This window comes from Bubalus bubalis, chromosome 24 (genome assembly GCF_019923935.1).
Source record: "Bubalus bubalis isolate 160015118507 breed Murrah chromosome 24, NDDB_SH_1, whole genome shotgun sequence".
In the NCBI taxonomy this organism is placed as follows: domain Eukaryota; kingdom Metazoa; phylum Chordata; class Mammalia; order Artiodactyla; family Bovidae; genus Bubalus; species Bubalus bubalis.
This window is the reverse complement of record NC_059180.1, coordinates 8,025,762-8,044,331: the sequence shown is the minus strand read 5'-3', so window position 1 is coordinate 8,044,331 and position 18,570 is coordinate 8,025,762. Positions and strand designations below refer to the sequence as shown.

At 51.6% G+C, this 18,570-nt stretch overlaps 2 protein-coding genes across 5 annotated transcripts in view; one reads left to right on the top strand and one right to left on the bottom strand.

The window, feature by feature from the left end:
- Positions 1-6,681, bottom strand: part of STYXL1 (serine/threonine/tyrosine interacting like 1) — a 32,811-nt gene extending 26,130 nt beyond the window's left edge. For 2 of the 4 annotated variants that reach the window (XM_006057125.4, XM_025275604.3), the window contains exon 1: positions 5,678-5,901. The gene's annotated coding sequence lies outside the window, so the exon portion shown is untranslated. Of the gene's footprint in view, positions 1-5,677; positions 5,902-6,429 lie in introns of those variants that run through there. The other 2 variants (XM_006057127.4, XM_006057126.4) reach the window with 2 other exon arrangements.
- MDH2 (malate dehydrogenase 2) lies at positions 6,037-18,369 on the top strand. Its single transcript, NM_001290884.1, is given in 9 exon segments — positions 6,037-6,102; positions 9,478-9,646; positions 11,139-11,222; positions 11,684-11,793; positions 13,198-13,323; positions 15,542-15,619; positions 16,443-16,542; positions 16,883-17,034; positions 18,238-18,369. Coding segments are annotated over 9 exon segments (1,017 nt in total).
- The last annotated feature ends 201 nt before the right edge of the window (positions 18,370-18,570 follow it).

Below are 18,570 nucleotides of genomic sequence, written 5' to 3'. Positions count from 1 at the left end.
TACAAGTGTTTCCAGACGTCACCAAATGTCCCCTGCAAGAAGGGCAAAGTCACCGTTAGTTGACAACCACCACTCCCCTAGAGTCTAGGGGATTCATCCAGTCCCTGGAATACCCCCTGTATACCAATGACTCCCAAATCATAGCCTCTACTTGACCTCTCCACTGAGCTCCAGGCTCCATGTGGATGCCTGATAGGTAGCTCAAGTATAATGTAGCCAGAAAAGAAGGTTTAAATTACACAAGCCCACATCTCCAATATCTTCTTGTCTTTTAGTCTTCCCTGTCTCAATAAACAGCACCATTATCCACCAAGTTACTCGAGGTCACATGTCTAATCCCTCATTTCCCTCCCATTAGCTCCCATCTATTAGCTCTACAACCTTAATATATTGGGCTTCCCAGGTGGCTTCGTAGTAAAGAATCTGCCTGCCAATGTAGGAGACGCAGGTTTGAGCCCTGGGTCGGGAAGATCCCCTGGCGAAGGAAATGCCAAGCCACTCCAGTATTCTTGCCTGGAAAAGCCATGGACAGAGGAGCCTGGTGGGTTATGGTCCATGGGGTCCCAAAAGAGTCGGACATGACTTACTGACTAAGCAACAACACCTAAATATATATATTCCAAGCCCATCTCCAGGGGGCTAGCAAAGTACTAGCATTCTAGGCCAAAGTACTAGCATCTCTCTCCCAAGGACGCAGTACATGCCAATTGGGCTTCTTGCTTCTGCTTTCTCCCTATAGTCTAAACTTCACATGGCAGTCAGGGTAATCTTTGTGAAGTATGAGTTCATTGTCTTCACCTGTACTCACTCATTTGCTTATTTTTATCATCAGTCTCCTCATAGTGGAACGTATGGCTCATAAGAGTGGGGACCTTGCCCTTCTGGTTCACTGCAGTATCCCCACACGGTGCCCAGGATTTCTGATGCAGACCAATGCTCAGTCAGCATGTGTTTAACCAATACATTATTACTAGTCACCATTCCTGCCTTCACCACTGGGCCCATCCTGACCTAATGCCATACACCTAGATGCCACACACAGATCCCTCCTAAAGGACCTCCCAACTCATCCCCCCAGGTCCTCCGCCTCTGAAAGTCCTGATCTCAGGCCATTTTGGAGGTGGTGAGCATCAGGGAAAGGGGATGGACTCTGTGTCCAGTCCCCAAACTTTACGAAGCCAACCTAAAAGCGGGCTCCTAACATACCTGGTTGATCACTCAGAGTCCACCCTCACCCTCCTACCTGCTTCTCCCCACGACAACCTCCATCTCTTCATTCATTAGCTAACAGACTGTCTCTGGGCTTTCAGGTAAAAGCCTAGTCTAGCCCCAGGAGTCAACTCCTTCTGACAACTCTCCTTCCCAAAGGGTGCACTCCCACTTGTCAGGCAAGATCTGCCTCACCTGCTGGCAGACCTCAGGAGGGTGTGCACCGTCCTGCCCCTAACAGCACACTCCTGGGGGAAGACGAAGCCCTGTGAGCCACAGTGAGGAGCGCCACTGGACTGGGCAGGCAGAGGACTGGACACAGCTAACAGCCCTTCCAGCGCAACTCCACACTTGTTTTTGTTTCTTTTTTTTGGCTACACTGAGCGTCAGGAGGCATCGTAGGTCCCTGACTCAGGATCAAACCTGTGCCCCCGCCAGTGGAAACATGGAGTCCTAGTCACTGGACCACCAAGGAATTCCTGCTCCAAACTCTGAAGGGTATGAGAGGTTCTTGGCTCCACCATTTAGGTCCTAAGAATAATTTGATATCAAACTTTGATATAGAACCATAAAACAAATACTGATGAGGTGCTGTGCTCAGCCAGGCTTGTGCCCCACCTTCTGCTCCTGACATTGGTTCCTGGATATGCCCAAGCTCTGGACCCAGCTTTGTTTTCATTTCCCTGACCTCTGCAGCCAGAGGGGGACTGGAGCCTTTTTTCCCAACTCAGAACTGCCACCATCAGCATCTCAGCTCTTGGGAGCTCCTGGCCAGCAGCTTTAGGCTGCCTCTGCAGTCACCAGTCCACCACCTCCTAGCTGCTCTGCTGGCATGTAACTTGGAAAGCCAAGTCCTTTGATGCCCAGCAGGGATGGGCCACAACTGAAAATTAAGCTATATAAACATAGTTCTGTTTTAAAATGTATGTCCCCAATTTCCAATATTCCAGGGTCCCTAGAAGAAAATAAAACTCTCATACAGGTTGGACAATAAACATCTTTCTAATTCTTCATTTTAGCTCCAAGGATATGAAAGATTTAAAATACTTCACTTGAGTAAAATACTTCACTTGTGGTACAATTTTAGGGTTGAAGAGAAGATAAGTTAGCACAGAATATGTGCACCTAAGAGCAAAACTTTGATAGCTCATGACTGTGGTCCAAAGCCTATTGCAAGGAACAAAATGGTCAGTATACGTGCATATGCGTGGCTCGTGTGTGGGTGCAGCAAGGAGGGTATCAGTGTGTTTCCTACATTGTGCATAAAGATATACAATGAAGAACTAGAAAAATTAATCCATAGTGATAGAAATCAGGAAGTCAGGTATTTCTATTTTCTGGGGGACTGGGACATAAGGGAACTGTCTGGAATAAAGAAAATGTTCCTATAGCTTGCTTTGGGTGGTGGTTACAAGACTACAAACTGTCAAAACTATCAAACTGCACACTTAAGATCTGGACACTGTATCGTATGTAAACTATATGGCAATTTTTGTAATCCCCTGAAATATGAGGACACTTCTCTACTTTGGGTGGGGATGGCCCGATAGAGAATTTGGGAGGTAGGGGTTCCCTGCCCTGGAGATGCTGACAGGAGCTGACTGACTTGGCAGGGATGGGGAGAAGTCCCACCCCCAGATGTAGCAGTGAACATGAGACTCTGACTCAAGTTCCTCTCCTGCGGCCTCAACTCTCCCCTCTACAGGGACAACTTCAGCCCTGGCCTCTCTCAGGGGTTTCAATCCCGTACTTCCTCTTGGAGTAATCCCCCAAGTGTCCACTGATATTTTTATGTGGACAATTCATCACCACTTCCAATTCAGCCCATCTAAAATAGAGTTCTTTTTCTCCACACAGCTCTCCTTCCACACAACTTTTCTCAGGCTGAGTTCTCACAGCACTTTTATTTAAATCCAGATAGGCACAAACAATTCTTATCAATTCTTTCCTCTCCCTCATTGGCCCCACTTCCCCATTTCTAAAACTACCATCAAAACTCAGATTATTTATCATCTCCTAAGACTCTTGCTGGAGAAGGCAATTGCACCCCACTCCAGTACTCTTGCCTGGAAAATCCCATGGATGGAGGAGCCTGGTGGGCTGCAGTCCATGAGGTCGCTAGGAGTCGGACACGACTGAGCAACTTCACTTTCACTTTTCACTTTCATGAATTGGAGAAGGAAATGGCAACCCACTCCAGTGTTCTTGCCTGGAGAATCCCAGGGATGGGGGAGCCTGGTGGGCTGCCGTCTCTGGGGTCGCACAGAGTTGGACATGACTGAAGACTCTTGCAGCACAGAAGCTGCAAGAAGAACAAGGTTAGTCTCTCAAAATACTATGGAAGATAAGCCTCCTGAACAACCTCCCTACCTTGCACATTTTCCCCTTGGAATCTTTGACATACCAAGGTCAGTCTAATCTTCCTCAAACACAGTTCTGGTGGCATCACAAAAGCCTCTGATAAACACTTGCTTCCCAAGGAATAAAACACAAACTTCTCAGCTAACATGCGTAAACCCTGCACAATCTGGGGTTTCCAGTCTTGTATCTAAAACCACTTGACTCTCCCCAAATTCAGAAACCCACTCTCAACCTGGTCAGGTGCTGGACAATAAAGAGATAAAAGTACCTGACTGCATGATGCTTTCAGTTCCAGTGGTAAGATACAGGGGTAAACAATTAACAAGAGAACACAGTCAGTGATACAATAAAGGACACTGTTCTCATGTCCCAACTCCCAGCAGAAATGATCTGTTCACTGTCCCCTCCTCCAGGTTTTCCTTTGGGCTCTTTTCCCTTTCTTTCTCATCTGAACACTTTCTATTGTTAAATGCCCAACTCCCAGTGCCCCTCCTTTGGGAACTCCAAAGCCCATGAGCAAGGATCTCTCCCTCCTGTGGTGCTGAATGGTCTAACTCTTGTTCTTCCTTTACATCTCAGCTTAGATGTTTCATCCTCCAAAGTCCTCTCTCACATGGCCCCCACCTCCACCCCAAATCTGAGTTAGATAGACCTCCTTTTTGAAGGAAAGCTACAGGGCTCAAAATAGCCTGGAGTTAAAACTCCCCTCCAATGGTGGGGTCTCCCCCACCATTCTATACAGAACAAAGAACTCCCCGACCCCCCCTCGCCCCCCGAAGGAAGGAATGGACATTAAGATTGATTACGTCCAGCTCCCAGCCAGTCCCAGTCTCCAGCCAGTCGCAGGAATTCCTTGCCCTTGTTGTTAAAAGTTAACTAATCCAAACAATCTTGAAGAAAAACAGCCCCCTCGAGACAATGTATTTCTGCATCTATGTTGCCTATATATACCTCCTCTTTTCTCCACTTAGGGCAGCAGCTCACTCATCTGACTGCTGCCCCTTCTCACCTCATTAAAGGTGATCTGTTCCTGTAGAACCTCACTTTCTCTGACTCCCTTAACGTACACTTTGTGTTCCCACAGCCCCTCATAATTCTCTAGTGTAGCCCGTATCATGCTGCTTGCAATGTACCTGTCTCACTAGACTGTGAGCTCCTTAAAGGCAGAAAATGTGTGGATCCTTGCTCATCTGTGAAGCAAGTGATCTTAGTAGCTCAATGAACAAATGGAAAGGAGGCAGGCAAGAGTAAGCCGGTCATCACGCGCACCCTCCTACTTGTATGTTCGTCAGTACTTGGGCTAACTGTTCTTTTTCACCCCCTGCTTCCCCATTCCCAGGTAGGCTGTCATCGGTTCCCCCTCACTGGGTTTGCACACTTCTCCAAGGTAACAACCTGCAACACACCGATCTGCCCCACTTGACCCTGAACTTTTGAAGGGCAAGGAGGTCTCTGCACCCCCAGAAAATAACAGCAGGACAAATGAGCTTCTAAGTATACTGATACATTTGAATGGTAAGCTTCCAGTGAGCAAAAACCATGTCTTCACTTTCTCTGTGGTGGACTCTGAACAAACCCACTTTAACTCTGCTCAACATGGTTTCTTGGCTCCTAAAGCTGAAACGATGTGGCCAGGTTGACAGCATTGCTGGGCCGACCAGAGGTGAAGGGACGGCGTGACTTTGCAAGTTTTATCACCTGGATATCTGTTACCGCATCTATAAACTCTAGCGATGAGTCAGTGCTCAGGGTCTGTCATTCTCGGGAGTGGTGTCCCTAAAGCTTTGTAAACTTAATAGAAGGTACTGGGCATCAGGAGGAACGACAAGTGGACGGACTGTGTGTGATCAGGGGTGGTGCACAGGACTGACAGATTAGAGGAGCCCCCATCCTCCACCTCAATCCCGGGGCTCTCTGCCTCCCCTCCCCCATTTCCTTTCCAGAGTTTTCCAGAGCTCGGAACCCCTCCAGTCCCCAGGGACAACAAGATGGGTGGGTTTGGCAGAGCTGGCGGAGGGGAAGAGCGGCTCCGATCGCACCCATTCCGTCGGGCCTCCGACCTGACCTCGGCCGGTCGCCCTGTCAGAGCCTCTGTCTGGGGCCCCACCTGCAAAATGGCTCCTCTAAGGCTCTCCAAGCCTACAGCCCGTCTTCTTCCACCTCTCGAGTGCGGACTCTCCCTCCCACTCTGGCCGCGTCTCCCTCACAGGCCGCACGCAACACGACCAGCGCTATGACCCAGCCCAGGACTGCGCTCCGGGAAGCACCCTTCTACGGGCCTCCTAGAAAGCCCGGATGTGCCGAGATACCGCGAGAGCTGGGACGTGGGGGCGCCGGAAGCAGCGCCGCTCTCGCGAGACAAGGCGGAGCAGAGCCGGGAGGTCTTGTGCAGTGTGGAGGTCGTTGGAGTCACTTGTCTGGTGACAGCTCCTTTGCCCGCCTGTCCGCGCCCCGCCCGTCCCAGCCATGCTTTCCGCCCTCGCCCGGCCTGCCGGCGCCGCTCTCCGCCGCAGCTTCAGCACCTCGGCCCAGGTAGGCCCCGCGAGGGGCGGCCTGCAGGTGGAGGCTCCCCGGCCTAGGCCACGTGTGTTCCTGGCTCGCGAGCAGCCTTGTCCCCGGGTCAGTCGGCTTGGACCGCAGGGCCGCCTGGTGCAGACCCGCAGTTGTGTCGGCTGGGTCGGCCCTGATACTGGGCGGGAGGTGCGCGGGAGAAAGTCCCGGAATCAGGGAGGTGGGAAATAGTCCAGCTCCAGTACCGGGGCGCTTCTCCGAGCCTGCCAGTTCACCCCCAGAGTCTGCTCTTGACCTGTGCTCCTTCAAGCTTGAGAAGCCAGGGCTGTAGGGCTTAAAGTAACTTACCTTCCGTAGTATTTTGAGAGACTAACCTTGTTGTTGCAGCTTCCGTACAAGCATTGTGTAATTTTTAACTTGATAGTGCAGACGGAGCTACCCAGGGTAGAACACTGGTCCAAGGTTACACAGTCGTTTGGCCAGAGGATTAAAATTCCCCTCTCCTGACCACTGTGATTTTTTTCTTTTCGAATCACCAAGCCTTCCCTCTAAGAACCCGAAGACTCTGCTTCCTCTTAAGGATCTTTTGAAGGCTGCTGCCTGCCGTGGGCCGCCTGGGACTTGGCCTGGGACTGCTTAAGCCTAAGCTATTTTTAGCCGTCTCGGGCAGCGATTCCTAAACTCGAGTGTGTATCAGAATCACCAGAATACTGATAAAGATCAGAGACAGAGAGTCAGTGAAGGAGGTAGGACCTGCTGGGCCTCTGTTTTTACCAAGTGCCCCAGGTGATTCTAATACACCCCAAGTAAGAGAACCCTGGAATGCCCACATCGCCTCTTAAGTACCTTGCCCTAAAAGGGAGGTGATTGTTAAATGAGGTTCTGCATTTCTTAGCCTCCACCTTTCAGACCCGTCTCCTGTGTGTTCAGTTCATTTGGAAAATAAATACACACATAAGTACCTTTGAGTATCTACTTGTCCAGAACTGTGTTGGGTGCTGCAGGTGATACTGGGATGAGTGAGAAGCAGCACTTACGCCAAAAGTGAGTAAGCTTAGGACCCTAGGACCTGAGGGGGTGTTGAAGAGTGACACTGAGGAGTGGGGGAAGGGACCTAACTGAAGATAAGACCCATATTTGCTGCTATGATTTCATGAGGGGTATTGAGAGAAGAAGGAACATGGAGAAAACCAAGGCTTTGGATTTTGCAGTTGAGTTGCTAAGGTAGGAAAAACTGCTCGGAAAGAGTGATGGGAGTTGGGGGTGGTATTGATATCGGGAGCTCAGGTTTGGATATGCTGAGTTTAAAATTCCTACTGGACATACAGACAGAGTCGTTGAGAAGGCAGGTGTAGAAGTCAGAAAGATGAGCTTGAGCCAGATGGTGCATTGGCCTAGAGACTTTAGATCCCGTGTCATTAACCGGAAAAATGGAGTGAGCATTCAACCTGCGTGTATTTATGTCTCTGTATGTACTAATGTTCTAATATATAAACACAAGAAATAAATTTAAAAACAAGCTGTTAAATAAAGTTTGTTATACAGACTTTAAAAAGCAAACTTGTGAAGGAAGTGTTACTATATATCCATTTTCAATGCCCATTGCTAAACAGTGTGCCAAACACTGGGAAAGGATGTGAAATCTGGCAACAGCTTGTCAGGAAGAGATCAAGCGCTGTCCTGCAATACCAGAGATTCATCTCACTGTAAAGATTCCACCATTTACAAGTTATGTTTTTATAAATATTAGCCGAGCTGATGAAACCTTATACAAAAAGTAACATGGCCTCATTCCACTGAGAGTGTGTTGCATTCATCTTGTTTGTCACACGGGACTGATTGATCCAAGGACCCTAGTTGAGGACACCAGGTCTGTCTGTTTCTTGGTAGATATGAATTTTTTAACTGTTAGATAAAAATGAAGACATAATCTTTGACATTTCATCCCGCACACCAAGGGGACTGTGTTGTGCTCCCCGTGTCGGAACCCTGGTCAGTCGTGGGAGCCAGGCTGAGAAATCTGGGCATGAGGAACTTGAAAGGATTTTTGAGCAAGGCAATGATGAAACCTTTGAATTTGGGGGAGGATGGTCGAGAGGTAGAGCTGAGGACCTAAGTTAGACAGTGGAATCACAATGGAAATCAGGGGCAGGTTAGGAAGATGTTTGAGATACCAGCTCCTTCTTGTCTTAACTGGGTGTCTCCAGTAAGGAAAGAGGCAGAAGATAGGAATAAAGGTTTGAATGTGGATGAACACAGGTGCCATTTGGGGACAGGGATGGGAGAGGTAGCGAGGATAAATTTATTTACACATCTGGGTTAGTGGGACCAGTGGAATGCCTAACAGAACTGGAGATGTGGAGTTGGAATCTGGGAGTCCCTGGGATTCAGGACAAGGTGTGAGGGTGATCATTGAAGCTCCAGAGGTGGGTGAGATTCCAGACTTGAGGTTCTGGGTGGTTGGTCCAGCTACTTTTCTGTGAAGTCAGGGGTACAACTTTAAAAAAAAACACGTGAATTTGAATCTAACTTGTAGTATATCCCCTTTCGAGTTTTAATTTCTTCAAGCAGATCACACTGTGTGTGAGGTGGTTTTTTGAGGGCTTTTTTTTGGTTTGGTTTGTTGGGTTTGCTTTTGTTGACAGAAGTCCGGTATTGTGGCTTCGGTTGCTAAGGAACACGACGTGCAGCCTTAGTGTAGACGCTGCCCTCCAGGACTGTGTACTGGCCTTCGAACTCCTGCGGAGGCTCTTTTCTCAGTTTGTCTTCTTCCTGGCCTGCTTGCCAGGATAGGCTCCCCTTCTCGTTTGTGAGTTTAGGCTGGAAGCAGCCTCCCTGAGGATGGCTGGGGTTTGGGTTAGGCCCTGCGTGAGACCTAGAGGGGAGAGTGCCTCTTGTGTAAGGGGAGTGAGCTTTAGGGCAGGACTTCGCTTCAGGACAGTTCTTTGCCCTCAGCTCCTGGGCATCTCACTGCCTGGCTACTCGGGAGCTGGCCAAGGTCTGTTTCACTCCTACAGCCCCCAGGTCCAAGCACTGGCCCATTGGTAGGATTTCAGAAATATTTGTTTATAGTTTTTAAAACTGCACGTTGCAGGCGAGGCTTCTGTTAGCAGTCCAGCAGCCGCGTGAGTAGTCTGCTTGTCTCTCGAGGGCACGGGAGAAGTGTGCCCTGACGCTCACAGCACCTGAAGGCACAGGTTGTCCCCCGTTTTCCTGAGGCATGCCTCTGAACTTCCGGAAAGAAACAGGGCTTTGGGGTGGTAGGAATACCTTCGCCTCTTCGTTTGGGACCACTGCAGTAAAAGAGGCCAGGGGCCGTAGTCTGCAGTTTTTAACGTGTGAATCCTTTTAATGCTGATTCCGTCTTCAGAGTCCTCTCTCTGTGCCTTTTTCTAGAACAATGCTAAAGTAGCCGTGCTGGGGGCCTCCGGAGGAATTGGGCAGCCACTTTCGCTTCTTCTGAAGAACAGCCCGTTGGTGAGCCGCCTGACCCTCTACGATATCGCTCACACGCCCGGAGTGGCCGCCGACCTGAGCCACATCGAGACCAGAGCGACCGTGAAAGGTACTGGGCCCGCTGACCCCACAGACCTTTCATCTCTTCTCTCCAGGAGACCAGGATCCAGGTTTAGAGGGAGATTCTTGGGTGGAACTAGGTGTTCAGAGACTTGGGATTTCCGTGTCCATTTTAGAATTAACTTTTATGAATTATTGCAGCTTTTTGCACTTGTCTCTAAAAATGTAACTAGTGTCTTTCAGAAAAACAACAGTGGCCTGATCTTCCCATTTAAAATTTTTTATGATTTAAAATAATAGGAGGGTAGGGGTAGGGGGAGCCTCCTGCAGGGACGTGGGGGCAGTAAGCGGTGCTGCCCCTGGTGTGCTGCCGGTGCCTTCCGGGCTGGGCCATCCCTCCACCCCAGGGTTTCCTCCGCCAGCTTCTTCAAAGCACGGCCGCCTTAGGGAAATCTGAAATGAATATAGGTATATTATCCAAGAAGTCATTCATAATCACGTACAGTTATGTATAGCCTGCTCATTATAGCAGCGTTTATCCACGTCACCAAATTCTTGGTAAAATCATTTTTAAAGAGGTATTGTAAGTTACAGTTTATTTATTGTTATACCCATGCTGTTGGCCATTGAGCTGTTGTGTTGCGCTGTGCTATAAATATTTATGTAAGCATAAGCGTCTTGTTATCTTTACATTTTGTTTAGGATCGTAAAAGTAGAATGAGTAAGTACGGCTGCTTTACAGCTTTTACCGTAGAATGTCAGATTGCTGTGCAGGAACCTCGTACTGCTTCCTGTCTCCACTGATGGTGTGAGGCTGCCGATGGTGTTTGCACGTGTCTTCAGTGGGTGTAGACAGTACAGAAGGTTGACTTGTCAGGTCACATGCTTGTGTGCCTTCCAAGGTCCCTGTGCATTAGTTGGCTTACTTTCTCTTGGGCTGTATATTTTAGAGTTTCCAGAAGCTCACACAATAGGGACAAGTCAAATCAAAGCAGATTTTGGTCTTTGGAGCCAATTCCCCTGAGATGTTTGAAAGTGAACCTTCTTCTCCTCAGGTGATAGGAGTAAACAAAGCCGGTGCTAATGTGTAGAGTCCCTGTGTGTCGTGGATTCTCTCTCCTGGCCTCCAGTGCACCTTCTGGTCTCACCCCAAAGTCGAGCTTTTGTTAGGATGACCGTGATATGGAATAAGCAGCTCTTAGCAGGAGCTGAGCAGGACTCCGAGGTGCTGGCAAGTCGCGTCAGATAAGGCCAAGTGGCTGAGTTGGATGGTTATGCCGTTCTGTAGGGGGGCTGGGCCATAGAGGCTCTGGAAAGTGGAGTGAAAGGGACTGTCCTGCCAGCCGGAGTCGTCCAGACCATGGCGGTAGTTCTCAAGGAGAGGAACCCCTTCACAGATAGCCCTTCCATCCTGTCTTGAGGCCTGTGGTCAGATTTGGACCTGGGTGGGGCTGTCCTCCTGGGCTCTGTCTCTGTAGATGTGCTGGCCTTTGCGGGTCGAAAACTGTGAAATTGCTCACTTGCGTGTTTTTTTTTTCCAGGCTATCTCGGACCTGAGCAGCTGCCAGACTGCCTGAAGGGCTGCGATGTGGTGGTCATTCCGGCGGGAGTCCCAAGAAAACCAGGTGTGTGTTGAAAGCCTTGCCTAGTGTCTCCCTGAAAGTCAGCTAAGGATGTGGTTTTCCATGAAAAGCGGAGCTGGTTTTTTCTCTGCTGCAGAAAAGATTCCAGGCTCCCAGATGCCTGTGGGGTGCAGACAGAGCCCTGCACGGGTCACTGGGTCCCCTTGCCCAGTCTCTTGGGTTTTCTGCACGGAACGCCCTTTCTCCACGCATCTCTGCCTTGGAAGGCTTACTGATCCTCCTCGGGTATAACCCCCTATCTCCCGTCCCTACACTCGATCCACACCGACCTCTGTCTTGGCACTTGTCACACTGGGCCGTTTTCCCTACAAGACGGATTTACTTGACAGGGACCCTGTGTCACTCACATTTGAACTTCTTTAACAACAAGCACACAGCACTTGGCGCGTGTTTGGAAATTCGTCCTGTGCTCTGTGAACAATATTGAATTGGATCATTCTCAGGTATGACCCGAGATGACTTGTTCAATACCAACGCCACGATCGTGGCCACCCTGACCGCTGCCTGTGCCCAGCACTGCCCGGAAGCCATGATCTGCATCATCTCAAATCCGGTAAGTGCCTGCCGCTGGCAGGTGGGCGGCCGCAAGTGCCGCCTGAAAGCTCAATGTGCGGCTGTGCTTAGAGTGGAGAATGAGCAGGTTGATGTGCTGAAGTGGATAAAGGGGATGCATGCTAAGAGGCCTTAAATTTATTTCCTAAGGATTCTTTCTGGCCTACACCATGTGAGTGGTAACCTGAATTTCCCATCAAGCATGTGCCTTTGGGCAGGTCACTTCCCCTCTCGGTGTCTTAGTCCTTCCACCCGGAAGGCAGGTCCGCTCCTCAGGCTGCCCGTAGCCGAGATTGCAAGAGCCTGTCAGCTCCTTTCACTGTGCTCCACTCAGGCTCTGCAGTTCCCGCCACTCCGGCCTCTCCCTCCTCACACTCACACCTGATCACGTACACGGCCACCCCCACTTGCCCCTCCCCAGGCCCTGCTCGCTGGTTTTTGCAGGAAGATTGTTCCTCAGTTCAGAAACTCCGGGTCGGGAGCTGTGTCCCCCTGAGAAGTCAGCTAGGGCGCGCATGCCCACCCCAGCAGGGCCCCTGGTTGCATTTGACAGCAGCCTCCTCCGTCCCTCCCTCCTGATTGAATCTGGACTCTGGTCTCCGAGTACGAGAAGGACCCGGGTGAAGGGTGGGGACAGTGCTGTTGACTGAGGGACATGGCCACAGGTGAACACCCCGAGCTTGAGGCCAGGGCCTTTTAGAAGGGGGTCCTGCCCTTTCCAAGCAGCTCCCCTTTCCTCAGGGGCCACTGGTCAGAAGTTGTTGGGGAGCTGATTAACCGGTACCTGATATAAATCTTGCTGGTTTTGTCTTATTTCTTTCCATGTACCAGGTAATATGTTAAGCATTTGCCGTACATTAAGATACTTAACCTTCATAGTAACCTCATGAGGTCGTTGTCTTCCATCTTTACAGACAAAGAAACTGAGTCCCAGGGAGTTGATGTAATTTGCCCAGAGTTAAGATGCAGAGTGCCAGAGCTGGAACTTGGCCCTGGGCCATCTGAGCTTGAAGCCCTGTACTAGGCTGGTTTTTTTTTTTTAAGAATGGTCTTTAGGGCCTAAGGCCCAGCTGGAGCAGAACCTGGCCTGCGGAGCCTTCGTTACATTTTTAAGTTGACTGTTGAAGGGTCACGTGCATATGTGAACTTTGGGGTCGGAGGTCACCAAGGGGAAGAGTGCCCGCAGCAGTGAAGGGCTTCTTCTTTCACATGGCAGGGTGGGGGGCGAGGGCACGAAACAGTCTTTTAGAGTAGGGGGCCTTCCATGGTGAGGCTCAGTTACCAGACAGGGCAACTTAATGTGACACCTTCGGGCTTGCTAATAGTCGGATGAGATTTTTCTTTTTGTCGCATGGCTCTGCTCTCAAAATGCAGGTGAATTCTGCCTTTCTCTTGGATTTACTAGGTTAACTCCACCATCCCAATCACAGCAGAAGTTTTCAAGAAACATGGAGTGTACAACCCCAATAAAATCTTCGGGGTGACAACCCTGGACATTGTCCGAGCCAACGCTTTCGTTGCAGAGCTGAAGGTAAGAGCTGCATCGGGCGTCTTTCATGTGGCCTTTCTGATCCTCCATGTCCATCCTTGGCTCACTGATGGGCGTGGAAGACACCAGGGCCCCGATAGGCCACGTGTAACCGGAGGGTAGTGTTAAATGTCTTCAAAGCTCACCGCCTTCATGGGCGGCAGCTCTCACGTTTTCGTGGGGAATGCAGATGGGCGCCTGCGGGCTGAGACTGGCCAGCGCCTGCGTTGACCAGCTCGGTCTCCTCCCCGCGGCATCCAGGGTGCAGGCTTTCCCGGGGTCTCTGGCTGACTGTAGCGGGTTGTGCTCCTGGTACTCTCCGCCTCTGATAACTGGCCTTTGCAAGATTGACCTGCTCATCATTAGGCAAATGATAAGATCAGCAAACAGGATGGGCTTGGGCAAGCTCCTGAGATAGTGTCAGCGTTGTTACCCCAGTCTGTGTCCTGATTCGCTTCTCCTCGGGAACACTGGTGACTTAGACTCCCCTCTGCTCTCGCCAGCTGCTGGCTTCTTCCTGAGCTGCCTTTGTCCTGGGCTGGGTGTGGCACCGGCGCCAGGTCCGGAGTCCTCAGTGTGTTTCACAACTCACTGTCTAAAGTCCCTGGTTGTGGACCCTGCAGAACCACTCCTCCCTCCCTAGTAAACATCCCTCCTGAGCTTAAGGCCGTTTTTTGTGACTCCGCAGAGGAGGTTTCCCATCCTACCTCCCGCCAATTAGGAATAATTGCCGTGCACATGGCTTGGAGAGTCGGGCAGGCACAGGATTTGACCTCCACCTTCCGCCCCTGCACTCAGCACCTCTCTCCACTGCCATTCTTGCTGTGGCGTGTTCCTCAGCCTCTCTTCTCCATGGGGCAGATCCTGAGACGTGGCCCCAGGGCCTGGGAGCTCTGTGGAGTGAAGTGGAAAGAAACGCTTTAATTCCAGAGACAGTGAGTTTGAGCAAACTCTGGGAGATAGTGAAGGACAGGGGAGCCTGGCAGTCTGCAGTCCATGGAGTCGCAAAGAGCTGGACATGATTGAACCATAACAATTCCGGAGACAGTTGGATTGAATAACCAGTTCAGCACATGTGTGTTTGGAGTGGGATTGTTGGTGCCATGTCCCAGGTGCCCAGCCTGGCACCCTATGCAAGCTCCTTGCTCCGTTAGCCCTCTGCTGCTGAGCCTGCCCACCCTTGTGACTGGGCTCCCCTTGCTGGGTGAAGCGGGTTCCTGACTCTGGGCATCTCTCTTTAGGAGCTGCAGCATTTGGGGACTGCTAACCCCTCTCCCCACTCCAGTACTCTTGCCTGGAAAATCCCATGGATGGAGGAGCCTGGTGGGCTGCAGTCCATGGGGTCGCTGAGGGTCAGACACAACTGAGCGACCTCACTTTCACTTTTCACTTTCATGCATTGGAGAAGGAAATGGCAACCCACTCCAGTGTTCTTGCCTGGAGAGTCCCAGGGACGGGGGAGCCTGGTGGGCTGCCGTCTATGGGGTTGCACAGAGTCGGACACGACTGAAGCGACGCAGCAGCAGCAGCAACCCCTCTCCCATAACTCCCACCAGTGTCTTTTTCTGTGATAAGAAATATCTGATTCGCAGATTCTCGGCGGGAGGTGGGAGGCGGGCAATCATGCCTCAGGTTTAACAAGTGAATCAGCCGTCGCAACAAGCCCCGCTTAACCAACTGTGGCGTTGTGACCCCTTTCCACATGGTTCCCTCCTTTTGGTTCCAATCACTGAGCTGACAGACTTCTCAGCCCTGGCTTTTCTAGAATCTCGCTCTCGTGTGAGGGAAAGAGAATCTGCTTTGTTCACGGTGAACACTGTGGGCACATGAGTCTGGGCTGACGCGGGCGTGACGGCAGGTGTGGGAAGGAGGGCTGCCGTCCTCTGGTCCCAGGAAGCTGTCAGGCTGAGGGGGACCAGCTGGGACCCTCCAGGGAGGCAGTTTCCAGCCCGTTGTGAAGGGAGAACCTTACATGTCCTCACCAGACGCCGAGGTACTCCTCGCTGCACGTGTTCAAGCTGATGTCAGAGCATGCGGGCGCGGGGGCTGGTGGGAGAGGTGAGCGTGGCCAGAGCCGCCCGCGGCCTCTTTCCCGGCTCCTTTGTTTTGTTCTTGAGTTCTGTGGATTTTCCCAATGTTGGTGCTTTAGGTGCGTATGACGTGTTTGACACTCAAAGTGCTTGTTTAAAAATTAATCAGACTTCACGCTTTTCCTGACCAGGATTTGGACCCAGCCCGAGTCAACGTCCCCGTCATCGGTGGCCACGCTGGGAAAACCATCATCCCCTTGATCTCCCAGGTGCGTGTCATGGGTGTGTGTCTCCTCGCCCGGAGGCCCCCAGCCCACAAGCGCCCTTCAGTGGCTGACGGTGGGGCCCTGGGGCAGGCAGACCTCACCCTCCGTGGTTACTGTGAAAGGATTCCCACTGTGGGTGCAGCCCCACCCCACTTGTCTGGGGCCTGGGGGCTGTGGGAGCGAGTGCAGCCAGAAGGTGTTAGAACAGCCAGCTCCCACACACTGAAAACTGCCGGTGGAAGCACCCCCTGCCTTCCCGGTTAGGTCAGAGCAGGCAAGGTCTCTGTATAAAAATGAGGAGACGAAGTAAACACCCCCGAGAATGAGATAAATCGCCTTGTGACCTGGGAAGGAGATACTGAGGAAAGACTTTAACTCTGAATTAATGGACATCCCTCAGAGCGAGCGTTCAGTGCCGTGGGCCCTGCCAGGACCCAGAACAGCAGAGGGAGGTAGGGGGACAGTTGGTGACCAGTGAATACAGTCTGTGGTCTAGTTCATCACGCGTGATACTGATTCCCTGCTCTTCATAACTGCATCCTGGTTACGTAAGATGTTAACGTCAGGGTAAGGCAGGTGAGGAAAATCTTCCTGCTATTTTTACAGCATTTTAGTAAGTCTAAAATTAGTCCAAAATAGAACAAGTTTTTAAAAAATGAGTAGGGATCTCACTGCACCTCCCAACAAAGTCAGCTTTTTCTTTAAAGAAAGGGTCCTGATTTCCCACATGACTGCAATGCCCGGTCCCCATGGGCTGGGGCCTAGGAGGGCGCGGGACCTTGGAGCCTGGCCCTGCTCACGTGGTCCCTGTGGCTTCTGCTTGCAGTGCACCCCCAAGGTGGAATTTCCCCAGGACCAGCTGACCACCCTCACCGGTCGGATCCAGGAAGCTGGCACAGAGGTGGTCAAGGCGAAGGCCGGAGCGGGTAGGTCTCGGGTGGCCCCAGGCCCTGGTTAGAGTCTGAGCTTAAGACACGACCGCCCGGCGAGGAGCAGGGCCTATTCTCAGTTTCACCTCCATCCGCTTGACATGCCACCCCCCAGTCAGAGGGCAGCTCAGCCTGCTGGGCGGTGTGGAGTGGTGTCTGAGGTCAGCAGAGCTAATTCCATGCCATTCATGCATTTGTCGGGTCAGGGAATGCTGACATACATTCCTGATGACTAGAAGGCTGGAGGTTACACAGGTGGATTTTCAGCTGGCGGGAAAGTGCGCCTGGATCTCCAGGTCGCAGCATTGGCGTGGCTGACCCACCTGTGTCCTCCTAGGCTCTGCCACCCTGTCCATGGCATATGCTGGAGCCCGCTTTGTCTTCTCCCTCGTGGACGCAATGAACGGAAAGGAAGGAGTTGTCGAATGTTCCTTCGTTAAGTCCCAAGAAACGGACTGTCCGTATTTCTCCACACCGTTGCTGCTGGGGGTACGTACCTGGGGGCCGGGGCTTGGCTGAAGGAGGAGCGCGTTCTATAGTGGAGAGTCAACTGCTGCACCCGGAGCCTTCGCTCCGTGATTTGGATATCCATGAGCAGGGACTGTCCCGCCACCTTTGGAGGGTAGAAGCGCCACCGAATCAGGAGCAGGGAGACACCTCCATCTGTGGGGCTGGCGGGCTGTCATGGCTCCAACAGCTGGTTAGCAGTGACCACCAGGGCAACCATCCTAACAGGACCCTCGTGTCCCGAGGCGGCTTGCAGACAGCTCCCAGTAGCGGCTTCCCCACAGCAGCCTGCGCTTGTCCTGAGCCCAGGGCCTGCCGAGGCCTGTACCACTGTTAGACCTTCAGTTCCGACGTTCCTGGGCCGCTGGGACAGGGCCCTTCTAGTCAGGTTGCTGGCTTCAGCCAGGCTGGTTTGGGCAGCTGTCCAGTCTGCTTGACTCCTGCCGGGTGTTCAGGGAGCAGCTTGCCATGTCTCATCCGTGGGCACCTGCTGGGATCCTTCCTCTCATGCCCAGAAAGAAGCCCTTCCCATAGCCCCCTGGTGTCCACAATCCCCGGGACTCATTCTGAAGAGGTCAGTCCCGGAGCCCATTGAGCAGGTGTGTGTGGCATGGTGAGGCCCCGGGCTGATGGTTCTGACCAGGGAGCATCTGAGGAGGCCTGGATGCCAGGCTGCTGTCTTCCTAATAACCAGTGTTTACCTACGTATTTACACTGGGTTCTGGTGGACATTTAAATGTTTCTTCAGTCTTGAACCAACTTGGGAAAGAAACTAGTCCCAAGAAATAAGCTCTGAGTTGGGGAGAACAACTCGTGTTACTAATTATTGACTTCTTTGTGTACCAACTGACCCAGGTTTGTCCTGGCAGCCTTCTGTGAGGCAGATGAGGAGACAGACCTGGCGTGTGAGCAATCGGGCTGCATGCACAGCAAGTTCCAGGGCCTGGCCCCCAGCCCGGGGCTGGCTGACAGCAGCCTGAGTTCCCGGCACGGCTCACACCCGTCCCTTCCTGTCCTGTCCCATCCCCGATGCGTGTGACTCCCTCCGCAGGCTGCCCAAAGCCGCCGGCCGCTGGTGTAGACAGGCTAGGCAGGGCTGATGAAGTTACAAGCAGGCTCTTCTGTAACAAACTCATTCAGGGAAGCTTTCTTGTAAAACATTACCATCTCCCCTCTCTCCTTCAGAAAAAGGGCATCGAGAAGAATCTAGGCATCGGCAAGGTCTCCCCTTTCGAAGAGAAGATGATTGCTGAGGCCATCCCTGAGCTGAAAGCCTCCATCAAGAAAGGAGAGGAGTTTGTCAAGAACATGAAATGAGAAGGCGCTTAGCGAGCAGTCGGTCTCCTTAACTTATTAAGGCATCACGTCACTGTAAAGCCGTTTCAGATACTTTTGTCGTTTCAATTTGCTTCTTTGAGGAGGATTGTATTAACGAACCACCCCTTGCCAATCTCGGTCAGTCTGTCAGTGCATCAATAAAAGCAGGCTTTGATTTTCTTTTTCAAGGTCTCCTCCAGT